The sequence below is a fragment of the Myotis lucifugus genome, unplaced genomic scaffold, assembly GCF_000147115.1.
Source record: "Myotis lucifugus unplaced genomic scaffold, Myoluc2.0 scaffold_12, whole genome shotgun sequence".
Lineage (NCBI taxonomy): Eukaryota > Metazoa > Chordata > Mammalia > Chiroptera > Vespertilionidae > Myotis > Myotis lucifugus.
In genome coordinates this window covers 4654011-4680792 of record NW_005871060.1, presented here as the reverse complement: position 1 = coordinate 4680792, position 26782 = coordinate 4654011, and the positions used below count along the sequence as shown (strand labels likewise).

At 38.9% G+C, this 26782-nt stretch overlaps 1 protein-coding gene across 9 annotated transcripts in view; it reads left to right on the top strand.

The window, feature by feature from the left end:
* LIN54 (lin-54 DREAM MuvB core complex component) overlaps nt 1-26782 on the top strand; it is a 64568-nt gene that overhangs the window by 18769 nt on the left and 19017 nt on the right. For all 9 annotated transcript variants that reach the window (XM_006084559.2, XM_006084557.2, XM_023750363.1 and 6 more), the window contains exons 3-5: nt 90-213; nt 7111-7253; nt 24002-24218. In XM_006084559.2, the coding sequence (XP_006084621.1) occupies nt 90-213; nt 7111-7253; nt 24002-24218 (484 nt within the window). The remainder of the gene's footprint in view (nt 1-89; nt 214-7110; nt 7254-24001; nt 24219-26782) is intronic.

The window sequence follows — 26782 nt, the reverse complement described above, 5'->3', positions numbered from 1 at the left end:
TACTTCTGAATACCAATCTTTTGTTTAATTGTGATTGAAAAGGTGTTTTATAGAAACAAATGGTCTTCATAGTTATTTATATATTTCAGATTGCTAAGAAGCCTCGAACACCAACCTCTGGTCCAGTAATCACGAAGCTGATCTTTGCAAAACCAATTAATAGTAAAGCAGTTACAGGACAGACAACTCAAGTATCACCACCAGTCATTGCAGGTTATATTTCTTTATAGTTTATTAAGCTATATATTTATCTTTCTCTTATGTTTATAAAAGGCTGTTCTGCCACCTTGAAATGTATTAGTGAAATAAGCTTTCTATAAACCAAACTTGTTAATAAGAAATGTTTCACTTATTAAATGTGTGCTTCAAGCAAAATGCCTTATCTCAAAATTAGTCCATTACTTTAGTCTCCTTAGTTTGGGGTAGAATTTTACCATGAAAGTAGTACAAAGTCTTAAACTCTAATAATATTAGCTATTAGTGTTTATTATGTGCCCTGCACTATTCTTAGCTCTTTACATATAGTGGCTTCGATAATCCTCTGACAAATCTGTGAAGTAGATACTAATACCAGCCCTAATTTGCCATTGTGGAAATGGAGGTACTCATCTAGTAAATGGCCGCCTGGAGTTTGAGCCTAGGCAGTTTGTCTCTAGAGCACATGTGCTAAGTCTAATAGTTTTAAATGAATACACATGGGAGTATAGTATTTCATGGTTTCTGTTTGAATTTTTGGTTTCAGTATTTTAATATGCTCTATATGCAGTTTTCTATGAATAGAAAATTGTCACAATGATGCAGTTACTTAAGTGATAACAGAATTTTAGCTATATTTTGCCAGCAAATTCCATAATGTGACCCAATTCTCTTTTATTATATACTTTAAAATTTGTCATCAGCCTGACCGGCGTGGCTCAGTGGTTGAGCGTCAACCTGTGAACCAGGAGGTCACAGTTTGATTCCTGGACAGGGCGCATGCCTGGGTTGCAGCTAGATCCCCAGTAGGGTGTGTGCAGGAGGCAGCCGATAAATGGTTCTCTTTCATCATTGATGTTTCTATCTCTCTCTCCCTCTCCCTTCCTCTCTGAAATCAATAAAAAAATTTAAAAATTTTTGTCATCACTCAACTAAGATCTCAGAAATCTTTTTTTAAAAATTGATTTTATAGAGAGAAGAAGGGAGAGAGAGAGAAACATCGATTTGTTGTTCCACTTATTTATGCATTCATTGGTTGCCTCTTGTGTGTGTCCTGACCAGGGATCGAACCCACAATCTTGAGATATTGGGACAATGTGCTCTAACCAACTGAGCTACCCGGCCAGGGCTAGACCTCTTTCTTGATTTTATTATTTCATTCTCTTTATTCTAGATTATCTTCCTTTGTACTCCCAGTCTGGCAGTTCTTTGACTTTGAAATCTCTGATCCATTAACCCTCCCACTTTCTTATTAATAATCAGCCCATTCCTGTCCTCACAGTCTTCCTTATTCAACATGGAGTCCATGACCCATCATTTTCATTCCCTTCCAAACACCATTGATTATCTTTTCCTTGTCTCTTTCTATAATAGCTTGGTTAAGTCCATCTTTCTTCTTAACTCCTTGCTTGGCAAGCAGCTTAGTATTTCTAGAGAAAGTCACAAAGCCATGGTGACTGGTCTTTAATTCAGAGTTAAACTGACATGACTCTTCACCAATTTAGAACTCATTTCTAATTTCCATTGTGCTATAAGGAAGCACCTCTGGATGGTAGACTGACTAGAGAAGTTCAAATGCTAATTACCCATTCTTTGTGCATTCTTTTAAAAAATTTTTTTTAAAATATATTTTATTGGTTTTGTACAGAGAGGAAGGGAGAGGGATAGAGAGTTAGAAACATCGATGAGAGAGAAACATCGATCAGCTGCCTCCTGCACACTCCCTACTGGGGATGTGCCCGCAACCAAGGTATATGCCCTTGACCGGAATCGAACCTGGGACCCTTCAGTCCGCAGGCCGACGCTCTATCAACTGAGCCAAACTGGTTACGGCTCTTTTAAAAATTTTTTAATTAATTTTGGAGGGAGAGGCAGAGGGGGAGAGAGAGAGAGAGGGAAACATCATTTGTTGTTCCACTTATTTATGCATTCTTTGTTTGATTCTTGTATGTAACCTGACCAGGGATCAAACCTAAAACCTGGGAGCATCACACTCCAACCAACTGAGCTACCTGGCCAAGGTTCCTTTGTGTATTCTTGATGAGTGTGCTTCAAATTTTAACTAACTGTGGGTGGGAGAAGGGGTATAAATTGAAGCCACCTACTACTGTCTTTGGTAAGTTTACAGACAGCATAACAGTAGGCAACTCTGAAGTCAGTGGCCATGATTTGCCATTTTCTTGAGGTTTGGAATTGTGTGTAAGGAGGCTTCTCATTTTAGCAAATGAGAGAAGGCATAGAAAGATTGTGATATGAAGACAGTGTTGGGTGAGTGAATGCTTTCTTTCTCTTTTGTCCTCAAATGAGATTTGTGGTGGATATAGGAGGCTGGTGTCTTGAGGACTGCATGGGAGGCAGGTATAGCCCCAGAGGAAAGATTGGAAAGGATTGGGATTTGGAGCTGGTTTAGGAAGTGGGCTTCAGTTGGCTGAAAGTGAGCAAGGCTTGGATGTATTGTAGAAAAAGGGGCCTCCAGATCCCTCGGAGGTTTTTCATAGGTGAAACTGGTTAACCAGGAGAGGAATGTCTCAGTACAATATTCTTTACTGTTTTGGAGTTTGAGAGAATCCCTTAAATTTTTAAAATTATGTGGGAAAATTGTATACTACACATGTGGGGTCTGCAGAAGTGTCTGAATGTATTTTTAGTTAATGTCCTGGTTTCACCTCTTACATTTGATTATAATGTGACTATGTCATTGCTGGGTCTTTGGGTCATTTATAACGTGTTGCACACCGACTATAGCTTCATCTTTAATTACAGAATTTATTAGCCCTACCACAATGCATTGAGGTAGACTTCTATTAAATTTCACTAGAATTGTTGATGTTAAAGTTCAGTTTGGAGGGATAATTTCTACTGTTAACTAGTTCTTTATAGCCTTTTAAATTCATGAAAACCAAATTTTAAACCATTGTAATAGCTCTTCTGTTGCATTGTCTTATTCAAGGAGACCTATCTTTATTTTGTAGCTAATGATCTTTCAAAGTACATTTAGATGTGTGTTTTTTTTTAAATGACTTTTGAGCTCATTGAAGATGGATATTTTTTTCTGTCAGTCAAGATAAACTTATGTTTGTAAATATGTGATTTTTCTGAAATGGAAATCTGATCTTGTCACACCCTTGCTTAGAATTTTTTGGGCTCTATCATTTCTGGGCTTCGATCCATTAGGATTAAGTTCAAATGCCGGTTCTTTCTTAGCATTAAAAGCATTTATGATCTCATACATACCTTTTTCATTTTTACCTCCTGTCAGCTCCAGATCTACTGATTTAACTTATTTTAAGAGATTACCAAATGAACTTGCAATCTTGGCACTGTTCCTTTTACCTGAAATGTCTTTCTTTGCTGTCCTCGTGGCTAACTCATCCATTTTATCTTTGGATTACCTCCTGTTTTGAAAGCTTTTGACCCCTAGTCAAATACTCTTACTCTGACTATCTTCTATGTATTCCCATAAAACTTAATCATACCTACCAAATACTTTAATTAGACTTCTTTTAAATTTCACACTAGTTTTTTAGAATTTCTTTTAGTCATACTATATTATAGTATTTGTCTTTCTTGTTTGTCTCCCTATTAAATTCATTATTTTTCTTTTTGTTAATTCTCACTCGAGGATATTTTTCCCATTGATTTCTTAGAGGGAGGAGAGAGAGAGGGAGGAACATTGATGTGAGAGAGACACATTGATTGGTTGCCTCCTGCACTCCTCCTGACTGGGACTGGGGAATGAACCTGCAACCCAGATACATGTCCTTGAGCAGGAATTGAACCCATGACCCCAGACATTCTAACCACTGAACAACGCTGGCCAGGACTCATTATTTTATTTTATTTTTTTCTTAATGGTAATTTCTTTGTTTTACCATCTAGTTTTTTTAAATTAATTTTTTTAAGTTGTAAAATATATATAGCATAAAGTTGACCGTTTTAATAATTTTTAAGTGGATAATTCAGTGGCATTAAATATATTCACATCATTGTAAAACCATCACCACTGTCCATCTCCAGAACTCTTTTCATTTTGCAAAATGGAATCTCTGTACCTATCTATAATAATAAAAGCGTAATATGCTAATTAGACTGGATGACCTTCTGGATGGAGCCGAGGCTGTGAGGGAAGCCCAGGTCCCGGCTGCCAGAGGGAAGCTGGTGCTGACAGCTGGGGGAAAGAAGGCCTACTCTTGCATGAAGAATTTCATGCATCAGGCCTCTCGTCCTGTATAATAAAAGCTTAATATGCTAAGGGTCTGGTCGACCAGTTGGGTGTTCAACCAATCAAAGTGTAACATGCTAATGATATGTTAAGGCCGCTGAACTGCTAGCTATGATGTGCACTGACCACCAGGGGCAGATGCTCTGACTGGTAGGTTAGCTTGCTGCTGGGGTCCAGCTGATATGGACTGAGCAAAATGGGCTGGACATGTCCTGGAGCCCTCCCACGGTCCCTCCCCATTGGCCAACCTCCCGTGTCCCTCCCCGGCTTCTATTGTGCACTGGTGGGGTCCCTCAGCCTGGCCTGCACCCTCTTGCAATCTGGGACCCCTCGGGGGATGTCGAAGAGCTGGTTTCAGCCTGATCCCGCAGGCCAGGCTGAGGGACCCCACTGGTGCACGAATTCGTGCACCAGGCCTCTAGTTAAATAATAACTCCCCATTCCTATCTCCTTCCAGCCCAGAAGAGACTTTCTGTCTCTCTCATTTTGACTTTGTCCTTTTATTACTGGCTAATGGTCCATCTGTGTGATAGCATGTATGTATGTAGCACATTGATGGTAGTTCTTTCACCTCTGTCCTTCCAGTATCTAGCAGTTTCTGGCACAAAGATGTGTTTCAGTAAATGTATTGTTAAGTGAATATGTATATCATGGAAGCAGTGCAGTGGTATGGAAGGAGCTATTGGGAGACTTGTGTTTTAGTCATGGCTCTTTCATTTTCTCTTTGATCTTGGGTAAATACCAAGTATCTGTTCATCTTATTTATGTTAAATGTTGATACCAACCACTGCACAAGACTTTTGAGATGTTAAGTGAGATACAGAGGTCCTTATTATCAGAGCTCCCAAGGTACAAGGTTGCTACAGTGTAGCAAACTTCATCAATGTGAAAATATTCACTAATGAATTAATCTCTGATAGAATTAGTCCTTGCTCAGATATGTTAGCTCTCTGTCCCAAACTGCCCCATCTGTAGCTTTTTGGAATATGTCTTTTGATTTGGGTGGACGACACCTGACTAGATTATAAATGCCTTGCAAGTTGATTTCAGGGTGAAATTGTATAACTTGCATACTTGCTTGAATTTGTCTACAGAGCTAAGGATAAAAGGGATTTGGAGATTAGATAATCAGAGGTGCTATCTCGATGAAAAACAAGCAGGCCCCTCAGTTGATTTGATTATCCAGCACCTGCTTGAAACACTTTCAGTGACTAAAAACTCATGTGTTAAAACAGTCATTTCAATTGGAAAATTTTGTTAGAAGTTTTTTCTTAGAGCTAAGCTGAATATTTTTATTTCTATGCATTAGTGCTGTGCAGCTGATGGTTCTAATCCTTCAAGTTGACAGCCTATTAATCTTGGTTTTCCTGCCATAATAAATAATCTCTAAATTCAGAAGTTTTTAAAAAATACCCAATTTTTATTTTTCTACTTATACTTCATGACTTTCTGCATGTCCATTGTGGATTTAGAGAGGGGGGATTCTTCTCATGAGTCTCTTAGGACCCAGGCTGATAGGAGAGCCATCACCTCAAATGTGGCAGAGAAAAAGAGCTTTGAAAGGCCTTCCACAGGAAGTAAGTGTTCTGGCAAAGAAATGACATACCACACTTCTATTCATATTTCATTGGCCAGAACTAGTCACATTGGTCCAAATCTAACCACACTGAATGGGGAAGGATAGAAAGTGCACTCCTACCAAGTCCCCAGAATACTTGATGAATGGCACTAATGACTATCACATAGTCTCATTTTTTATTTTAAATCTTCACCTGAGAATATGGAGAGAGAGAGGGAGAGAGAGAGAGAGAGAGAGAGAGAGAGAGAGAGAGAGAGAGAGAGAAAGAGAAACATCGATTGGTTGCCCCCTGTACATGTCCTGACTGGGGATTGAACCTGCAACCTTTTGGTGTACGAGATGATGCTCCAACCAACTTAGTCACTTGTCCAGGGCATTACACAGTCTTTTAAGAATTTGGAGATATAGCATATCTTTGTATTCCTTTCTTGCCTATGATAAGAATTTTAGTATTTCAACTCATCATGATATGATTTCTAATTCCCTAAGCTCTCTAGACACACTACAGTTTTTTGTGTGTTGTTGCTGAAGGGTGTTGTCTAGAAGTGAACACACTATTTCTGTATTCTTATTGGAATCTGGCCAGGAAGATCTTTTTTTCCTTTTGGCAGTCTAAAATCAGACAATATTAAACCATACGGTGTTCAAGTTAGTTCAGTAACTATGTTTTATAGATGTGGATTTAATCATATCCTGTGGTTTAAGTTCAAAGAGTAAGACAGCTGTAATATAGTAGAACGCAGAGATTGAAATTTTAAGACTTCAAATACTGACTTTCAGGATCTGTGTCACACAGGGCATGTTGCTTAGTTTTCCTGAGCCTATCTTCTGATAGATTTATCAAGATTGATGAGAATGTGAGCAGCAGTGTTTTCATGGACTTTATTTAAAGTGGTATTAAGATACTAAGTGTTGCTAAGAAACACTGTTTTGCTTCTTTCCTCTTAGGTTCATCATAATTCATTAGGAACTAACTTGAGTGTTGAAGTTGATATGTGAATACATATGAAATAGTAAACATATACTACAGTCCTTGTAAGGTAGATCATCGTCACATATATTTTTATATTGTTAGTATGAAAAGTCAAACTGATGTGCTGCCTCTCATTTGCAGGTAGGGTTCTTTCACAGTCTACTCCTGGGACTCCATCAAAGACCATAACAATATCTGAAAGTGGTGTTATTGGATCGACTTTAAATTCTACAACACAGACACCAAATAAAATAGCCATCTCACCTTTGAAATCGCCAAATAAGGTAAAAAATTTAACCACAAATGCCAAGTATTGTGGTCAATGCCTTTATTTTCTTGTAGTCACTTCAGATACTTCGGTTTTAATATATTCCCAGGCAACTGAATAGACATTCAGTGAATACTGGGTTAATTTAGTAATCAAGGATACATGACATAAAACACGTACTCTAAACACATAGTAACCTAGTAATCATTTTGCATGCCAAGAAGATTTTCATGGTCTATATGAATATGGGTACAACAAAACTCTTTTGATTGTGGTATATTATGTGTTTAGCTCTTTAGTTAATATTTGTGCAAAATTACTGTCTTTGGGTAAGTCACATGTATGTATAATGATATATAAATCTAAAATGTTTAATGTAACTCTTTTTGATAAAATACTCTGTCTTCTACTTAAGCTGTTTTATGGAGAGCTGAACTTTGGATGAGTTAACAGAGTACCCAGAGTACTAGAAACTGCCATCAAATGCTAGTAACCATATTATCAGAGTTTTGAAGTTTATGTTCAATTCATTCAAAGCATTTGAAAGCTTTTCATAATTTGTTTTATTTTAAGGTGGCAGAGCACCTATTATTTTACTCTTAGGTCAAGTAAGCAGTCTTAGCTCACTTTCTTAAATTATACAGATTTCATTATACCAGCATGACATTTTGAAAAGATATGTTTTAAAGAACATATTCAGTTGGAAACCCAAGCATTATTATTCTGTAAGATACCACCCTTGTGATTCTGAAAACATACTGCCCTTTGTACCTGCCTTTTTCCTTAATTTGTTACTGTTCATAAATAGAACAAACATTAACATTTGCCTTACATTTTTTAAAAAGTCTAGCTACTGGTTTCTTGAATATAATGTATAAATATGATGTCTCTTACAGTTTATTAAAATGGGATTTTACCTGCATAATAGTATAATTACTGGTATTTGCTTAAATGGAATTAATTCAACAGATATTTGAATGCCTCTGTATGCTATCCGTAGTGATAGGAACTGGGGATAAAAGCATGAATCAGATAAGTTTTTAATTTTAAGTAATTCAATAGGAAAGTTAGATTTAAACATTAAGAATTGCCCTGCAGAATCATTAACTATCACAGGTATATTGATGAGCTCTGTTGTGTGTGTCAGGGAAGGTTTGTACAAAGGAGGCTATTCTTGAAAGGTATTAACCTTAAAGGTGGCTTGGGTCTTAGTTATAGGTGAGCAGAGGAGGATTTATGGGTTGAGGTAATACACAAAAGTCTAAAAGTGTGGCCTTTTCAGGGAGCCGAGATGCTTTGGTATTGTGAGAATGGAGGGTGCTAAAGTTAATAGGAAGTCATTACCTTCAGGGGAGTTTAGATTCTATTATTCTTAAAGATTTTCTGTTGCTTCCCATTGTTGCTAGGATAGTGGTTCTCAGCCTTGTCTGCAAATTGGAAATCACTGGGGGATCTTTAATACCATTGCCTGGTTCTTATCTCTGGAGACTGTTTTAATTGGTCTAAAGTTTGGCCTGGAATCAGAATTTTTGAAAGCTCTCTAAGTGATCCTAAACTACTCCTCTAGGATAATATGAGGTTTACATTTTTAAAAAGATGACTCTTGCCGAAACCGGTTTGGCTCAGTGGATAGAGCGTCGGCCTGCGGACTGAAAGGTCCCAGGTTCGATTCCGGTCAAGGGCATGTACCTGGGTTGCGGGCACATCCCCAGTGGGAGATGTGCAGGAGGCAGCTGGTCGATGTTTCTCTCTCATCGATGTTTCTAACTCTCTATCTCTCTCCCTTCCTCTCTGTAAAAAATCAATAAAATATATTAAAAAAAAAAAAAATAAAAAAAATAAAAAGATGACTCTTGAAACATTACGAAAGATACCGGAAGGTAAGCCTAGATCCTGAGAGGGATACTAGTTATGTTAGCAATTCTCAACCTTGGCTGCATTTCGAAGCACCTGAGGACCACTTGAAAAAACTAATGGCTGGACCCCATTTAAATCAGAGAGTCTAGGCTGGGACCTAGGAATTAAACTTAATCTTTTGAAAGTCTAAAGTTGAGGCTAGAGTAGAGAATCACTAAGTTAGATTATTATAGTACTTCAAATATGAGCTAGACTAGTAATTAAGGGGCTAGGGAGGAAAAGATGTGTTGAAAGAGGTTCAAGACATAATGACTGGATGTTAGGGTCTTACTCCTAGATTCCTGACTTGAATAACAGAGTAGATGGTGGTACTGGACTAATATGACTGATATATGGGCTGTACCTGATAGCATAAAAATAGGAACTAGCTATTTTCTCTTATCCTTTACTTTATTGTTATTATTTTTTAATATATTTTAACTAGAGGCCCGATGCATGAAATTCATGCAAGAGTAGGCCTTCACAGCTGTGGCGGCTGCCTGGATCCCTCCCTTGGAGCCGCAGTGGCTTCCTTGATCCCACCGCTGCAGCCCTGGCTTCGTCCAGAAGGATGTCTGGTCTAATTAGCATATTATGCTTTTATTATTATAGATTGATTTCAGAGAGGAAGGGAGAGGGAGAGAGAGATAGAAGCATCAATGACAGAATCATTGATCAGCTGCCTTCTGCAAGCCCCACACTGGGGATGGAGCCTGCCACCTGGGCCTATGCCCTGACCAGGAATCCAACTGTGACCTCCTGGTTCATAGGTCGACGCTCAACCACTGAGCCATGCCAGCTGGGCTCATTCTTTACTTTAGCCATGCCATGTTGGATCTTTCTTCCCTACCTCTTGACCAAAGGTTATTTTTAACTATAAATCTTACTTTGGTGATTAAATTTACATAGTTATGAAAGTCCAGTCAAAGGCTTATATCCTGTTGAAAGCTTCTTCTCTTTACTCAGATCTGAGTTGGCTCAGGGATCATGTAGTCGAGAAGAGGAGTGTGATCTTCACTCTTTTTTTTTCTAAAATACCCATTCCATGATGATATTATTGTAACATAGTTGTTGTTTTTTTCCAGAGAGAGAGGAAGCGAGAAGAATAGAGAGAAACATCGATGAGAGAGAAACATCATCGATTGGGGCTGTCTCCTTCCCGCTCCTTTCTGGGGATCAAACCTGCAAACCTGCAACCGGGCATGTGCCCTGACCAGGAATCTAACTGTGGTCTCTTAGTTCCTGGGTGGATGCTGAATCACTGAGCCACACAGGCTGGGCTGTTTCTTCATTCTTATCCCTTTCCCCCCATTCTGCTTTTGAATTCTAATTGGAAGGAAGATTAGAAGAAAAAGGACCAAGTTTTATATAACTAGGACTACTGTATTGTAATACAGCTGCCAGTGCCCTCTTGTGACAGATGTCCAAGTGTGGATTTTTAGAGTTGTGCATTTAGGAAGGTTTTTGGAGACTCCTGTGGGTATGTCCTCATTGTCCAGTTCTCTGTTGTGGTGTGATGCACACACAAGCTACCTTTGACACACTCCTCCTGGCCCTCTCTTTATCTGCTGTAGTCCACCCTACAGCCTGTTCCTGCTGTGTGCCCTTACTTCAGAAGGCATGTTTTTGGCTCATCAAGATTCTTTAGCCCTTCTGTAACATCTTTTATTTGGCTAATGGGAAACCTATAGAATAGTGATAGAAGTGCAGCTTGCCTAACTGCTGTCCTGTATATCCTTGCTCTACCTTTTCAAAAAAAATTAGCACTTTGGCCCTATCCAGTGTGGCTCAGTTGGTTGGACATCCTCTGGTACACCAGGAGGTTGCCGATTGGATTCCCAGTCAAGGGCATATGCCTGTGTTGCAGGCTCGATCCCCAGTGGGGGATGTACAGGAGGCAGCTGATGGATGTTGTGCTCTCACATTGATATTTCTCTCACCTTCTCTCCCCCTTTCCCTTTATCTCTCTCTCTAAAAATCAATGAAGTATTCTAAAAATATTTTTTCTTTTGTACTCAGTTCTGAAGGTAAGACCTTTGGTGATCTGGTGTTAATATTTGTACCCCAAAACCTGGGTTCACTAAGAATGAGAGAACTCATGGATAGGGAGGGACAACAGGGTGGTGATTGTGGGGGTCTGTAGGTGGGTGGGTGGAGGTGGAGGAGGGTATAGGGGGGATAAATGGTGATGGGGAAAAATACATAGGAAAAAAGAGAACTAAATAGATGTTTGATAAGTGACATGAGAAGATCACTGCTGATCAGAGTATAATTAGTATAAAAAATTCATTGGTTCTGTTTTTAGTTCTGTGGAGTTTTCTAGTGGACCCATTGAAGGACTTTTTCACCTCTGGTAATTGTATTTATTTTATTTTCATTTGAATCTTTATATCTTATAGTTTCTGTCTCTTGCTGTTGTCTTCCTTTCCCACTAGGTTTGTTCATATTTTAAAGTCCTATCTGATGGTTGCAACATATAGGTCATTTCTGAGTCTGCCTTTCATTTTATTATTGGAATGACTATCTGGTGTCTTTTTGTTGTTGTTTATTAAATGTGTTTTTATTGATTTCAGAGAGAGGAAGGGAGAGGGAGAGAGAAACATCAATAATGAGAATCATCAATTAGCTGCCTCCTGCACACCCCCTACTGGGGATTGAGCCGAAACCCCGGCATGTGCCTTGACCAGGAATCAAACTGTGACCTCCTGGTTCATGGGTCGAAGCTCAGCCACTAAGCCATACCGGCAGGCTGGGTGTTTGTTTGTTTGTTTTTTAATTTTTGCATTTTTACACTTATACACATCTGGGATGGGGAAATCATATTCTATTCATAGAGGTAGGTGACTTAGCACAAAGAGTGAAGCTGGGCTGTTGATTTATATAAAATCTGATCTAAAGGCTTCAGGATAGTTGAACTTTTGGATAACTGAAGTTCAAAAAAAGTAAAGGTTACTTGGGGTGGTGAACACACAATATAATATATACATATGATGTATTATAGAACTGTACATCTGAAACCCAAATAATTATATTTACCAATGTCACCCCAATAAATTCAGTAAAAAAAATTCCTAGTTATTAGAGGGGGGAAAAAAAAGAAAGGTAAAGGTTCACAGAGCTTAGGTTCTGGATAATTAGATCAAAGAAGCAATGGTCAGAAATCTTGAAACACTTTTTTCTCATAAATTTGGTCTTAGAGTTAGTAAATGTTCTTAAATATAAGGCCTGTCACACATTATGTGATGTTGATGGCTACTGTTTCTTTTCCCACTTAATTTATTTCTTTTTTTAATTTTATTTTTCAGTTATAGTTTATATTCAATATTTTATATTAGTTTTAGATGTAATTTTTTCTTTAATGTTTTAATAATGGACATGAATACATCTTCCAAATGTCCTACTCATTATTTTTGAGAGTCTATGCATGTTATCCTGGACATTCTTGAATTCACCTCATGTATACTTTTTTTTCAGTTTTGCTTTCCTATCCAGGGAAGTGAGTACTCCTTTTTTGGGGGGGTGGGGGGGATGCGGGAAGGCTTTTATTTGGCAAGCAAATCTTTTGTTTGCCTTGTCTGTGGTAAGTAGTTGAATCATCACATAGCTATTTAGAATGCAGAATGTACTCAACTCCCATGTGAGGAATTTCAGAGCATAAGCTATGTACAGATGGTTTAAGAAAAGTTCCTTTTCTAATTTCTATAACTTTTTGAACTTTTCCTACTTCTAGGTCTTCTAGCTTGGGTAGAATTCTATGTTGCTTTTGTAATTAAATGATAGATTCAACATGTTACTATACTTGCTTTATCATTTATCTGTCCATTCCTCTATCCATTAATGTGTTTTAAAAATGCGTTTCAAAGTAAGTTGCACAAGTTCAATATACTTCTCCCCAAATATTTCATCTAGCATACCATTAGCTCCAATTGACTGTTTGGAGGTTTTTTCTTTTGAGGTAAATTTACATACACATACTGAAATATCTAAATCTTAAAAGTATCATTGGATGAATTCAGATAAAATGCAGACATCTATGCTATTCAAAGATTTAAAAAACCTTATGCCCTGGCCAGTGTGCTCAGTGGTTAGAGTGTTGGCCCACACACTGAAGGGTTGCGGGTTAAATTCCTGGTCAAGGGCACATACCCAGGTTCAGATCCCTGGCCCCAGTTAGGGCAAGTGGTGGGAGGCAACCAATCAGTTCTCCTCTCTCCCCCTCTTCTTCCCTTCCACTTTCTCTAAAAATCAATGGGAAATATCCTAAACAAAGCACCTATCATTTGATATGTTTTGATAACAAGCCTTTTTGACATATTTCTTAGAAATTAAAAAGTGAGATTATTAAAACTTGCTTATAGTTCAGATAGATTCTAATTTTTTCTTTCTACTAAACTGAAGGAGGATTTAAGTGAGTTTCAGATCATTAAAAGTAATTTTTTATGGTATAATATAATGGGATTTTTGGTAAAAATTCAAAAGAAAAGTATTAATGTGTAAATATTATTTGAAAATATTTTTCAGCATTTATATTTATAAAAATATAGGAAGAGAATCGGTGCTAGAATTCTCACTCTAGCAATATGTAATATTCACCTTTGCATACATGAAGTTATCTTTTAAAATGAGTTCTATCATCCACCTTATTTATTTATTTTTTAAATATATTTTATTGATTTTTTACAGAGAGGAAGGGAGAGGGATAGAGAGTTAGAAACATTGATGAGAGAGAAACACCGATCAGCTGCCTCCTACACATCCCCTACTGGGGATGTGCCCGCAACCAACGTACACGCCCTTGACCGGAATCGAACCTAGGACCCTTCAGTCCGCAGGCCAACGCTCTATCCACTGAGCCAAACCGGTTAGGGCTATCATCCATCTTATTACTGGGAGATGCATTCCAATAAAATTTTTTTATATTATAATAATTGCAATTTGTAATAAATTTGTATTGTTCTGATTAATTGTATACAATAATTATATTAACTCAATCAATATGAAATTATTTAACACTTAGAGCTGTACATAATGGTAATAGGAAATGTTTTTAAAATTTTAGTTTGTATATCATGATAAAAGAATTTAAAGCATAAAATGTTAAACTATATCTGTAATACTATCAACAATAAAGATAAATTTAAAAAATGAATAAAATTTCTAATAAAAAAATGTTAAACTAAAATATACAAGTTCACAGAGGAAAGGGAATAATATATACTCCCGAATAGTAAAGAAATGGTTTATTGTATTTTAATAATATTGCTGAGTATCAAGTCACTGTGTTGATTTGATTCCATAAAATATATTACAAAAAGTGATATGACAGCCCTGGCTAATGTGGTTCAGTGGGTGTCATCCCATGCACTGAAAGGTTGCCAGTTCAATTCCTTGTCAGGGCACATGCCCGGGTTGTGGGCTTGATCCCAGGTCGGGGCATGCAGGAGGCAATCTATCAATATTTCCCTCTCACATCGATATTTCTCTTTCCCTCTCCCTTCCTCTCTGAAATCAATTAAAAAAATTTTTTTTAAAGTGATGTGACAGTTTTATTTTAAAATGCCAATATTTATAATAGGCTAGAAGTTACAGTACACTGAATGATGTTATTAATCGCCCTGAAGGTTATGTCCATTCCAGCCAACTGGAAGGGGAAAGACATGGAAAAGCACATGTGGGAGGTTTGTATTTATTTATTTATTAAAAATTATTTTTATTGATTTCAGAGAGGGAGGGAGAGAGAGAGAAACATCAATGATGAGAGAGAATCATTGATCGGCTGCCTCCTGCACGCCCCCTACTGGGCATCGAGTCCTCAACCGGGCATGTGCCCTAGACTGGAATCAAACCTGGATCCTTCAGTCCACAGGCCGACTCTCCACTGAGCCAAACTAGTCAGGGCCCTGTAGGAGGTTTTTAGGGGCCAGACCTGAAAGTGTGCATATTACATCCATTCACTTCACTTCACTTTTAGCTAGTGAAGTGAGACTTACCTTACTGCAAGGGAGGCTAGGAAATATAATCTGGCTATATGTCTGGAAGCAGAAAAGAATATCAGCAACAATCAGTCCATATCATATTCTTATATAGCATTATAATGCTATTAGATGCCCGATGCACAAAGATTCGTGCAAGAATAGGCCTTCCTTCCCCTGGTTGGCGGCACCGCCTTTGCTTGGGCTTCGAGCCGCCTTTCCACCTTAGCGTTGCCCAGAGGCCTGGAGCGGCCAGGGCGGGGCAGAACACCTTTGTCGTCGCCATGGCGACAACGCAAGCGTCCCAGCCCAGCAGCTGCCATCTTTGTCGTGTCAATTTGCATATTCCCTCTTATTGGCTGTGGGCGCTGCCATATTTGTCATGAAGTGATGGTCAATTTGCATATTCTATCTTTATTAGATAGGATATTAACACAGGTAATTGGCATTAGTTAGGCAAGAAACTGGGAGCTTGAGCAATAATGGTTTCCTATAATAAAGAGATACTCTTCTATTCTGTGTTTGTCAATGGCCATCAATATTTACTGAGGTCTGTGTGTGCCCCGTGCTGAGGCTGTGGGAACTATTGAAGAGCTTACAATGGTTGGGCAGACAAAATTGAATGAAGTAAGCCAATAATGAATAATGAAATGGGTGCTAAATTGTGTGGTATAGACTAGGTGATATGAAACTAAAGAGAAAGAGATAAATCCTGGTATCCCTTCATTCACCAATCACCAAATCCTTATTGAATGCCTACTATGTGTTGGAGTTGTGCTCTTTGGGGAAACTAGAGAGAGCAAAAATAGGCAAGTGGAACCTAAAATCTATGGAGGTATGACAAATGAATCAAATAATTATACAAACATGTAAAATTGCTAAAGCAAGAAAAGACGTGTGATAGCACAAAGTCCTATGTAAGGGGATTCAACCACAGTTGGGATGAGTTGAGCAAGCATCCCTGAGCTAAGGTTTTGTGTAGATTTGAATTAGAGTGGATGTCAGCCACAAGAGTAAAGGACTAGCAGTGAAATAGGTAAGATATACACATGGAACAGTAAAACAGCCTCTCTGATTAGAATTAATAATGCTTTGGAGGGAGTGGAGAGCATATAAAGAGAGAGTTAGATTATGAGAATTTTTGAAAAAATATATTTTATTGATTTTTTTGCTCTTTTTAAAAAAAAAAAAATATATTTTATTGATTTTTTTCAGAGAGGAAGGGAGAGGGATAGAGAGTTAGAAACATCGATGAGAGAGAAACATTGATCAGCTGCCTCCTGCACACTCCCCACTGGGGATGTGCCCGCAACCAAGGTATATGCCCTTGACCGGAATCGAACCCGGGACCCTTGAGTCCGCAGGCCGATGCTCTATCCACTGAGCCAAACCGGTTAGGGCTATTTTATTGATTTTTTACAGAGAGGAAGGGAGAGGGAGAGAGTTAGAAACATCGATGAGAGAGAAACATTGATCATCTGCCTCCTGCACACCCCATACTGGGGATATGCCCATAACCCAGGCATGTGCCCTTGACCAGAATGGAACCTGGGACCCTTCAGTCCACAGGCCGATGCTCTATCCACTGAGCCAAACCAGTTAGGGCAGATTATGAGAATTAAAAAAAAAAAAAGTTTTTATTGTCTTCAAAGAGGAAGGGAGAGGGAGAGAGAGAGAGAGAAATATCGATGAGAGAGAATCATTGATCGGCTGCCTCCTGCACACCCCCTACTGGGGATTGAGCCCACAACCCAGGCATGTGCCCTGACCAGGATTTCAACCTGTGACCTCTTGGTGCACGGGATGATGCTGATATGGGAAAGTTGGACTAGAACGAGTGGTGTTCCTCTGGGCAGGATGGTTCCCAGGCTCTTTTCCAGTGGATTCGAAGAATGAAACCACGGACGAAAGATGGTATAGTAAAAGGTGTAAATTTATTGAGAAACAAGCACAGACTCCCACATGGGGAGGGGGAAAGAGTCCTCTGTTTTTGTGTTTTTGTTAATCCTCACCGAAGGATATTTTTCCATTGATTTTTAGAGAGCATGGAAGGTAGGGGGAGACAGAGAGACAGAGAGAAACATCGATGTGAGAGAGAGACATTGATTGGCTATCTCCCTCGACTGGGGCTAGGGATCAAGTCTGCAACTGAGATATGAGGTATGTGCCCTTGACCAGAATCAAACCTGCAATTCTTTGGTCCGTGGGTCAATGCTCTATCCACTGAGACAAAATGCCAAGGACCATCTTTTTTTTCTATACTATGTTTTAATTTGGGATTTAGATAAATTTGTGAATGATTGATATTTCTTAGTTTTGTTGTCTTCCTATTTTTCTTTTCCCAACCCTTTTTTTAAACAAAGTTGGGCCCAGCTGGCATGGCTCAGTGGTTGAGCATCAACCTATGAACCTGGAGGTCACAGTTTGATTCCCAGTCAGGGCACAAGCCCGGGTTGCAGGCTCAATCCCCAGTGGGGGGCATGCAAAAGGCAGCCAGTTAATGATTCTCTCTCATCATTGATGTGTCTCTCTCTTTCTTTCTCACCCTTCTTCTCTGAAATCATTAAAAATACATTTTAAAAAAAGAAAAAGAAAAGTTGGGTTGTTTATATCCTGTAGTTTTTCATAGTCTGGGTTTTGCTGTTTGCATTTCTTGGTGCCATTTAGTTTCTAGAAATTCGGGAATGGAACCCAGACGGCTCCTGTATCTTTAGACTTTACTGTGATTTTTGCAGATAATTTCTATGGCTTTTCTTTTTATTCTCTTAACAGTAAAATTTCTGAGAGCAGAAATTTTAATTTTAATAATGTTTGACTTTTCAGTGTTTTTCTTTCATAGTTTGTGCTTTTGGTATTCTATCTAAAAAATCATCACCAAACTCAAGGAAACCTAAATTTTCTCGTTATCTTGTAGGAGTTTTAAGTCTATGATGCTGATAAGATCTGTGTTGAAATTCAGTTCTTTGCATGTGGATGTCCTGTTTTTCCAGCACCACTTGTTGCAGAAACTATCCTCCTTCATTGAATTGCCTTTGCTCCTCTGACAGATATCAGTTGACTATATTTATGTGGGTCTATTTCTGTGTTCTCCTGTTTAGTCAGTCATTTTTTAGTCACTGCCAATTTAACTAATTAAAAGATCTCACTAGATTTATATTTCAAAAAATTACTCATATCTTTGTGTCTTTTGGATTCCTCTTCTGTGAACTCTGATATTCATTAAGTGGTTTGTCCTTTTTTCCTTGTGAACTACAAAAAAGTCCACAGCATATTAAGGTAACTAATCCTTTCTTATTAATGTGGTTATAAACATTTTCCCCAGTTAACTTTGTCTTTTTTTTTCCTTGCAGAAATTTTGTGCACATAAAATTACTCAAAATATTGCATAGTATCTTTATGTATGAATTTTGAATTTTTGAGCGATGCTTATTCAAGTTTTTTTACTCCAGTATATTTTTTTAAAGTATTCATCCAAAATCATTATTTGGTGCCCTGGCCGGGTCCCTTGCTCTGAGAGTGTCATCCCTTGCTCTGAGAAGTCGCCAGTTTTATTCCCAGTCATGTGGGTTGCAGGCTCAGTCCCCAGTAGGATGTGCAGAAGGCAGCCAATCGATGTTTATTTCTCCCTTTCCCTTTCTCTCTCTCTAAAAAAAATCAATAAAAACATTTTTAAAATAAGAGAAAATGTATCAGTTTTAAAAATAAATAAAAATTAAAAATGTTTTTTTAATGTTATGTATACTTCTATTCAGTTTACTAACTGATTAAAAAATACTTTCATGTTTCTTAGAGGCAGATGTGTAACCTTAGTTGTTAACAATTCTTGATGCTATTAACTTTCATCATAATGATACAAATAGCAGCTCACATTAATTGAGCATTGTATAGGTGATGAGTTCTTATTTGTAGCTTATATAATTTAATTTATTTAACTATTACAACAATCCTTTGAAAAAGTACCATTTTCATATTTTCAGATGAGAAAACTTAGATACAGAAAAGTTTAGTTAGTTGCACAAGGTTACACAACTAGGAAATGAAACCTAGATTGAAAACCAGGAACTCTGGATTTTCTGTTTTGGCTTTACAGAACTAGCTTGCAGACTCATTCCACCAAGAACAACTGAAAATCAAAATAAAATATATTTTTAAAAATCTGTTGGGCATTTGAGGCTTACCAAGGGAGCCAGGAAATCAGAAGCCACCATCCTGAAGTAAAGGGAAGCCTAGGGAAGTCCGCCCTAGGCGTGCCCTGACCAGACAATGACCATGCGACCTCTCAGTGCATGGGACAGCAGTCAGCTAACTGAGCCACAGGCATACCAGGCAACCAGACCAAATTATTCAAAACCAAGAGATCTAGGTGATAGAATTATCAGACTCACACTTTATTTTTATTTTTATTTTATTTATTTATATTTTTAAAATATATTTTATTGCTTTTTTACAGAGAGGAAGAGAGAGAGATAGAGAGCCAGAAACATCGATCAGCTGCCTCCTGCACATCTCCCACTGGGGATGTGCCCGCAACCCAGGTACATGCCCTTGACCAGAATCGAACCCGGGACACTTCAGTCCGCAGGCCGACGCTCTATCCACTGAGCCAAACCGGTTTCGGCCAGACTCACACTTTAAAAATAACTGAGATTAATATATTCAGAAATTTTTTAACAAGATGAAAAACTTCAGCAGAGAATTAGAAACTATGAAAAGGAATCATGAATATTTTTATGAGAATGAGAATATTTTCAAATTTAAAATTTTCATTCTTAATGGAGATTTAAGACTTTAGTAGATGAATTTATCAGCAAATTAGATAGATACAAATTAGATTTTTTTTGAGAGAGTAAGTGGAGAGAATTTCTCTTCAGCCAACCTATACTTAAGGAAAGGACAGAAAGGGTAAATTTGTGGGGTATATATAAATGTCTTGTGGAATTTCAGTTATATGTAGAATTAAAATACTTAACAGCACAAAGATGGGGCAAGAGTAAATGGTGTTAGTGTTATACGTTCTTTCATTGTCTGGACAATGTGTAAAGTACTAACTAAATTCCTACAGGGTAATCTCTAGAACAGGGGTCCTCAAACTTTTTAAACAGGGGGCCAGTTCACTGTCCCTCAGACCGTTGGAGGGCCGGACAATAGTTTAAAAAAAAAACTATGAACAAATTCATATGCACACTGCACATATCTTATTTTGAAGTAAAAAAACAAAACGGGAACAAATACTATATTTGTATTTGCATGTGGCCCGCGGGCCGTAGTTTGAGGACCCCTACTCTAGAATAATCACTAAGAGAATAGTGACATAATGTATAAATAACAAGTTAATACAGTGGAGAAATTAAGTGATCAAATATTTAACCAACAGAAGGCAAGAAAGAGAAAAAGGAACAGAAGAGAATATGTGGTTCAAATAGGAAGAAGTACAGTGCTGGATTTAAGTTCAAATATTTAATTAACTATGTTATATGTAAACAGATAGATGCTCGTTAAAAATATAGAAAAATCTGATTATTTTGAATACCCAATTATTTAAAAAAAGACCCAATTGCCCTGGCCGGTTTGGCTCAGTGGATAAAGTGTCGGCCTATGAACTGAAGGGTCCCAGGCTCGATTCTGGTCAGGGGCTCATGCCCGGGTTGTGGGCTCGATCCCTAGTTGGGGGATTTGCAGGAGGCAGCCAGTCCATGATTCTCTCTCATCATGGATGTTTCTCTCTCTCTCCCCCTCTTCCTTCCTCCCTGAAATCAATAAAAATATATATTTTTTAAAAAGACCCAATTATATACAGCTTATAAGAGTTGTAGCTTGAAATTTAGGATTTAGAAAAGTTGAAAGTAAAGAGTCGGAAAAAGGTACACAGGACTGTGCAAACTTAACTAAACCCTGTACTTGTGCCGTGCTATGTCTAGCTCCTAAAGTGGTTGCTAGATATAAATTAGATAACCTTACTTACAGTTTTTTAATTTTTAAATATATTTTGATATCAGAGGGGAAGGGAGAGGGAGAGAGAGATAGAAACATCAGTGATGAGAGAGAATCATTGATTGGCTGCCTTCTGCATGCCCTATACTAGAGATCGAGCCCAAACCTGGGCATGTGCCCTGACCGGGAATCAAATCGTGACCTTCTGGTTCACAGGTCAATGCTCAACCACTGAGCCACACCGGCCAGGCTACAGTTTTTTTTAAAGTACTGTCTTGTGTACATATGACATTACCAATACACTGAACTGTTAAGTTTGAGGCACATTGTTGCTTAAGGTAGTATTCCCCACCCACCCCCATTTTGAGCTGATAGAGCAGTGGTTCTCAACCTTCTGGCCCTTTAAATACAGTTCCTCATGTTGTGACCCAACCATAAAATTATTTTCGTTGCTACTTCATAACTGTAATGTTGCTACTGTTGTGAATCGTAATGTAAATATCTGATATGCAGGATGGTCTTTGGCAACCCCTGTGAAAGGGTCGTTTGACTGCCAAAGAGGTCGCGACCCACAGGTTGAGAACCGCTGCGATAGAGCAAGGATAGAGTATGTCTTACACCATTGTACATATTTGTCTTATAGGTTGCTTGATTTTTTTTTTTATATTTTATTGATTTCTCACAGAGAGGAACAGAGAGGGATAGAGAGTTAGAAACATTGATGAGAGAGAAACATCAATCAGCTGCCTCCTACACACTCCCCACTGGGTATGTGCCTGTAACCAAGGTACATGCCCTTGACTGGAATCGAACTCAGGACCCTTGAGTCCGCAGGCTGACGCTCTATCCATTGAACCAAACCAGTTAGGGCTAGGTTGCTTGATTTTTTAGTAGCTCCCATATGTACACATTTTATCCCTTAAGCTTCATATTTTCATTTAACTTACTGACTGCTATGGCTATTATCTCTTACTAGAAGCCCGGTGCATGAAATTCATACACAGGGTGGGGGGGAGTCCTCTCAGCCCAGCCTGCACCCTCTCCAATCCAGGACCCCTTGGGGGATGTCCGACTGCCGGTTTAGGCCCGTTCCTGGGGATAGGGCCTAAACCGGCAGTCGGACTCCCTCCTCACAATCCTGGACAGCTGGCTCCCTAATCGCTTACCTGCCTGCCTACCTAGTCATCCCTAACTGCCCTGCGCCCCCCCCCCTCCCCCGGCCTAATCGCCCTCACTGTCTCTGCGTGCCGGGCCTGATCGCTTCCTCACTGCCCCCTCTGCCAGCCTGGTTGCCCCTAACTGCCTCCCATTGCCAGCAATGTCACCCCCAGCTGCCCTCTCCCTGCTGACCTGGTTGCTCCTAACTGCCCCCCACACCGGCCTGATCACCCCTTACTGCCCGCCCCCCCCCCCCCCCTGGTCACCACCAACTGGCCCCCCCCCGCCGTCCTGGTCGCCCCATGCAGACTGCTGTTCAGTCATTTGATCGTCCTCACTAACCCCTCTGCCAGCCTGGTCACCCCACGCAGCCTGCTGTTCAGCCGTTTGGTCGTCCCTCACTAACCCCCCTGCTGGCCTGGCCCTAGGCAGCCATCTTTGTGAGGGTGTGAGGGTTAATTTGCATATTACCTCTTTGTTATATAGGATCTTTATTTTAAATCTGCTTTGTGGTATCTCTGCCTAATGATAACATGTGAATTATTTGATGCTGAAATAATCTCCTTTGACTGTCACCTATAGAGTTTCCAAACTAAATGACATTCTCCTTTTTTAATTTCCTGGGCTTTTAAAGAAATGTTCAAATTCTTCAGAATTATTTTTTATAAATTATTCATATAATGAATATAGGTCTCCATCATGTTAATTACCCTTTAGCATGAGGGATTTTTGAAGAATAGGCAGGGATGTAATTCCTTATAAAATAATTCTACAGAAGTAGTTGGAGAATCTTGTCAGGACCTTTGCTTTGTATGACAGTCCGTTATACATTGATTAAACAACATTGATTGGAGAAAAAAGACGTTAATTTTCTTCTGCCTCTGATGTTTCGCTTAGCTTTTTAGGAAGTCACATTACTTTTTGTCAGACTGAAGGAGAAAATTAAAAATGATTATATTGACTCAGATCTGAATCACCCAAAATTAGTTTCCCTAGACAAAGTTGGTGTAATTCTGGACTAAATTTGGTGTCCTACCCATATGTTAGTGGGTACATTTGTATCTGGTGTTCTAAGCCTTTCAGAAATGACTATACTTAAAAATGACTTTTCTTTTGGGTTTCTTTTTCTTTTAGAACATGGGAAAATGAAATTTGTCATAGTTAATTTGGTGGGTGGTGACAAAACCAAATATCTTTATCCTTTTTTCTCTGTTGATTATGAAGCTTAATTCTTGGAGTTTTTTTTTTTTTTAATTTATTTCTTTATTGATTTCAGAGAGGAAGGGAAAGGGAGAGAGAGATAGAAACATCAATGATGAGAGAGAATCATTGATTGGCTGCCTCCTGCACACCCCCTACTGGGGATCAAGCCCGCAACCCAGGCATGTGCCCTTGGCCGGAACCGAACCTGGGACCCTTCAATCCTCAGTCTGACGCTCTATCCCCTGAGCCAAGCCAGTCAGGGCAATTCTTGGAGTTTTAAAATAATCTTTTTCTTATACATTTTACCTGATATGAATAAAATTGTTTAAGTTTTTGTAATTTAAGTATTAACTTTTTATAGCAAGTCATCTGACCTGGATTGTCAAGGAAGGTAACTATTAGAGATGGAAGACAAAACTCATTAATTGTGGTTTCACTCCTGTATTCATTGCTATTCTTTTCATTTCTCTTTGAACAGGTTGTCCTTTGAACAGTGTTTGATGAACTACAGGAACAAGCTTTAACTTGAGTGATTGTCTTAAATTAAAAGGTATAGGAAAGTTAAATACCAGATTAATGATAGCCATGTTGTATTGTTTAATAGGCAGTGAAATCAGCTGTGCAGACCATCACTGTTGGAGGCGTGAGCACATCACAGTTTAAGACAATTATTCCTCTGGCAACTGCTCCAAATGTCCAGCAGATCCAAGTGCCTGGAAGCAAGTTTCATTATGTCCGACTTGTTACTGCCACAACAGCCAGTAGCTCAACCCAGCCAGTTAGTCAGAATCCCAGTACAAACACTCAGCCTCTTCAGCAAGGTTAGTAATTATTTTTTAAAATAGTAATTAATGCTTTGAACATTATTAAAAAACATCAGTCCTTTTCTTGCTGATCTGATTAATTATGGCATTTCAGCTGACAGTTTGAATTAGGAAGCAGTGAAATAGAATCAGTTGTATATGACTATAGTATTTCGTTCTGCTAGAAGTTGGTGCACAGTGTGCTATGCTACCAGATAATCATAATTATTTGCAGTTGGCCATTTTATTGTTAGTTTAAAAGCCTACCACTTATGCCAGTGAGATAAATTTAGATTGAACCAAATTATTTATCTTATTTTCTAAATTATGAAGATGTTTGATACATTTTGGGTCAGTTGAAATAATCAGTAGGCAAGGTATAAATGATAAGTAAAAATTTATGTCACTTTCATTCTTATTTTGAATCTGTAATTGCTAATAAAAAGTCATTAAAATATGCTTTTATTTTGCTCAGCTGTATTTTTTCCTGGAGGGTATTTCTGTTTACTAGTATAGTCCTTCCATTTGCTGTTTATGTTTAATCTTTTCTGCCACCTGAAGTACAGACCCACGCACATAACCTTTCTTCATATTTACTTAAAAATTGAATGGTGTGAAAGGATTAGGACAGTTTATAGCTCAATATGTCTTTCCAAGGGCTTGATATCCTATGAGTGATTTATTTATGCAAAAGAGAATTGGGCTCAACTTGTACATTTTCCCACCAAAGTCATACAAAAACCAGTATTCAAAGGCTGCATACTGTTAATTGCTGGCTGGATGGTAGGCAGCACTGTAGAAAGACGAGAAGAGTGCTTATTTAACCTTTTTAGAATATAATGTCCTACCATCTTGGTGAAGGAGGAAATCAGTTTAAGAAATTAAAGGCTTAAGAACTTGCAGGTATGGTTTCTGAAGTTTGGAAGGGGCTTTTCTAAAAGGATTGTTCAGAATTCCTGTTAAAAACAAAAAGATTATGTCAGCTTCTATGAAAACTGCAGTAGTAGTGAAATGAGACTGCTGTAAAGATAAAGAGAAGGAGAGATAGGGACTGCTCACTTAGGTATAGAACATTAATATGACACCCCCCCCCCTTCCCTAGGTAATTTAGAAGTGTTGTTTTCTTCATTCCCCAGCTTTCAGTTAAGATGCAGAATGCAGATGCCAAGCTAATGGAAACCTAGAGTTCCCAAAGTTTCAAGCTCTGTGTGTGCTCAAGCACAGGGACAGCTATCCTTCCTTTATTCTCCAAATAAGAATCATCAGAGTTTGAGGACAAGCCACACCCCTCTTTCCCATTATTTCACAAACCACTAGGAACTTCTTGCATTTGTTTATTTGTTTATTTATTTTTTTTGATTTCAGAGAGGAAAGGAGAGGGGGAGAGAGATAGAAACATCAATGATGAGAGAGAATCATTGATCGGCTGCCTCCTGCATGCCCCCTACTGGGGATTGAACCCGCAACCCAGGCATGTGCCCTTGACCGGAATCGAACCTGGGACCCTTCAGTCCTCAGGCCAACGCTCTATCCACTGAGCCAAACGAGCTAGGGTTCTTGTGTTCTTTTAGTTGTTGGATTCACTTCAGAATTGCTGCTCTGTGTGCAAGTGGTATAGGGAGCCCACTCTTCAGTGTCTCAAGCATGAATTCAGGCTTTTAATTCCTTATAGTATTGCTGAGACCAGTCAACAATGGTTATTAAAATTTTACTAAAAGATAAAGTAACTGAGGAGAATCAAACAACAGGAAACTTTCAAATCAGGTATCAGATGTCACTGCTCCTATAATTCATGGTCGTACACTCTTTGTATAGCATCTTTATTGAGATACTAGAGACCCGATGCACGAAATTCTGCCTTCCCCCGGCTGCTGGCACCACCTTTCTCTGGCTGCCAGCACTGGCTTTCCTCCGGCACCCGGGACCTGGGCTTCCCTCCGGCCGCCAGCAGGCACCCGGAACCCAGGCTTCCGTCGCAGCCCCAGCTTCATCCGGAAGGTCATCTGGTCTAATTAGCATATTATGCTTTTATTATTATAGATAATTCATATCTACTTTAAAATTCATCCTTGCTGCCGAGACCGGTTTGGCTCAGTGGATGGAGCGTCGGCCTGCGGACTGGAGGGTCCCGGGTTCGATTCCGGTCAGGGGCGTGTGCCTGGGTTGCGGGCACATCCCCAGTGGGAGATGTGCAGGAGGCAGCTGATCGATGTTTCTCTCTCATCGATGTTTCTGGCTCTCTATCTCTCTCCCTTCCTCTCTGTAAAAAATCAATAAAATATATAAAAAAAAAAAAATTCATCCTTGCTAAGCATACCACCTAGTGGCTTTTTGTATATTTAGAGATATGCAGTCATCATCACTAACTGTACATTTTCTGGAGGTTGTCCTCCTTCCCCCTTCTCCCTGGTTTGTCACCTTGCTGCAGGGGCCTGCTCCCTTTTAGGTGAGAGTTCTCTAATGTTCTTCCAGGACTCTCAACTTTTCCTCTTCAGCCATCAATCCTCCCAGCCTTTCTATCAAAGGAAGTCTTTTTTCTTTCTCTTTTTCTTTTACAGTTCAGAGCAGTTTAGATCCCATTA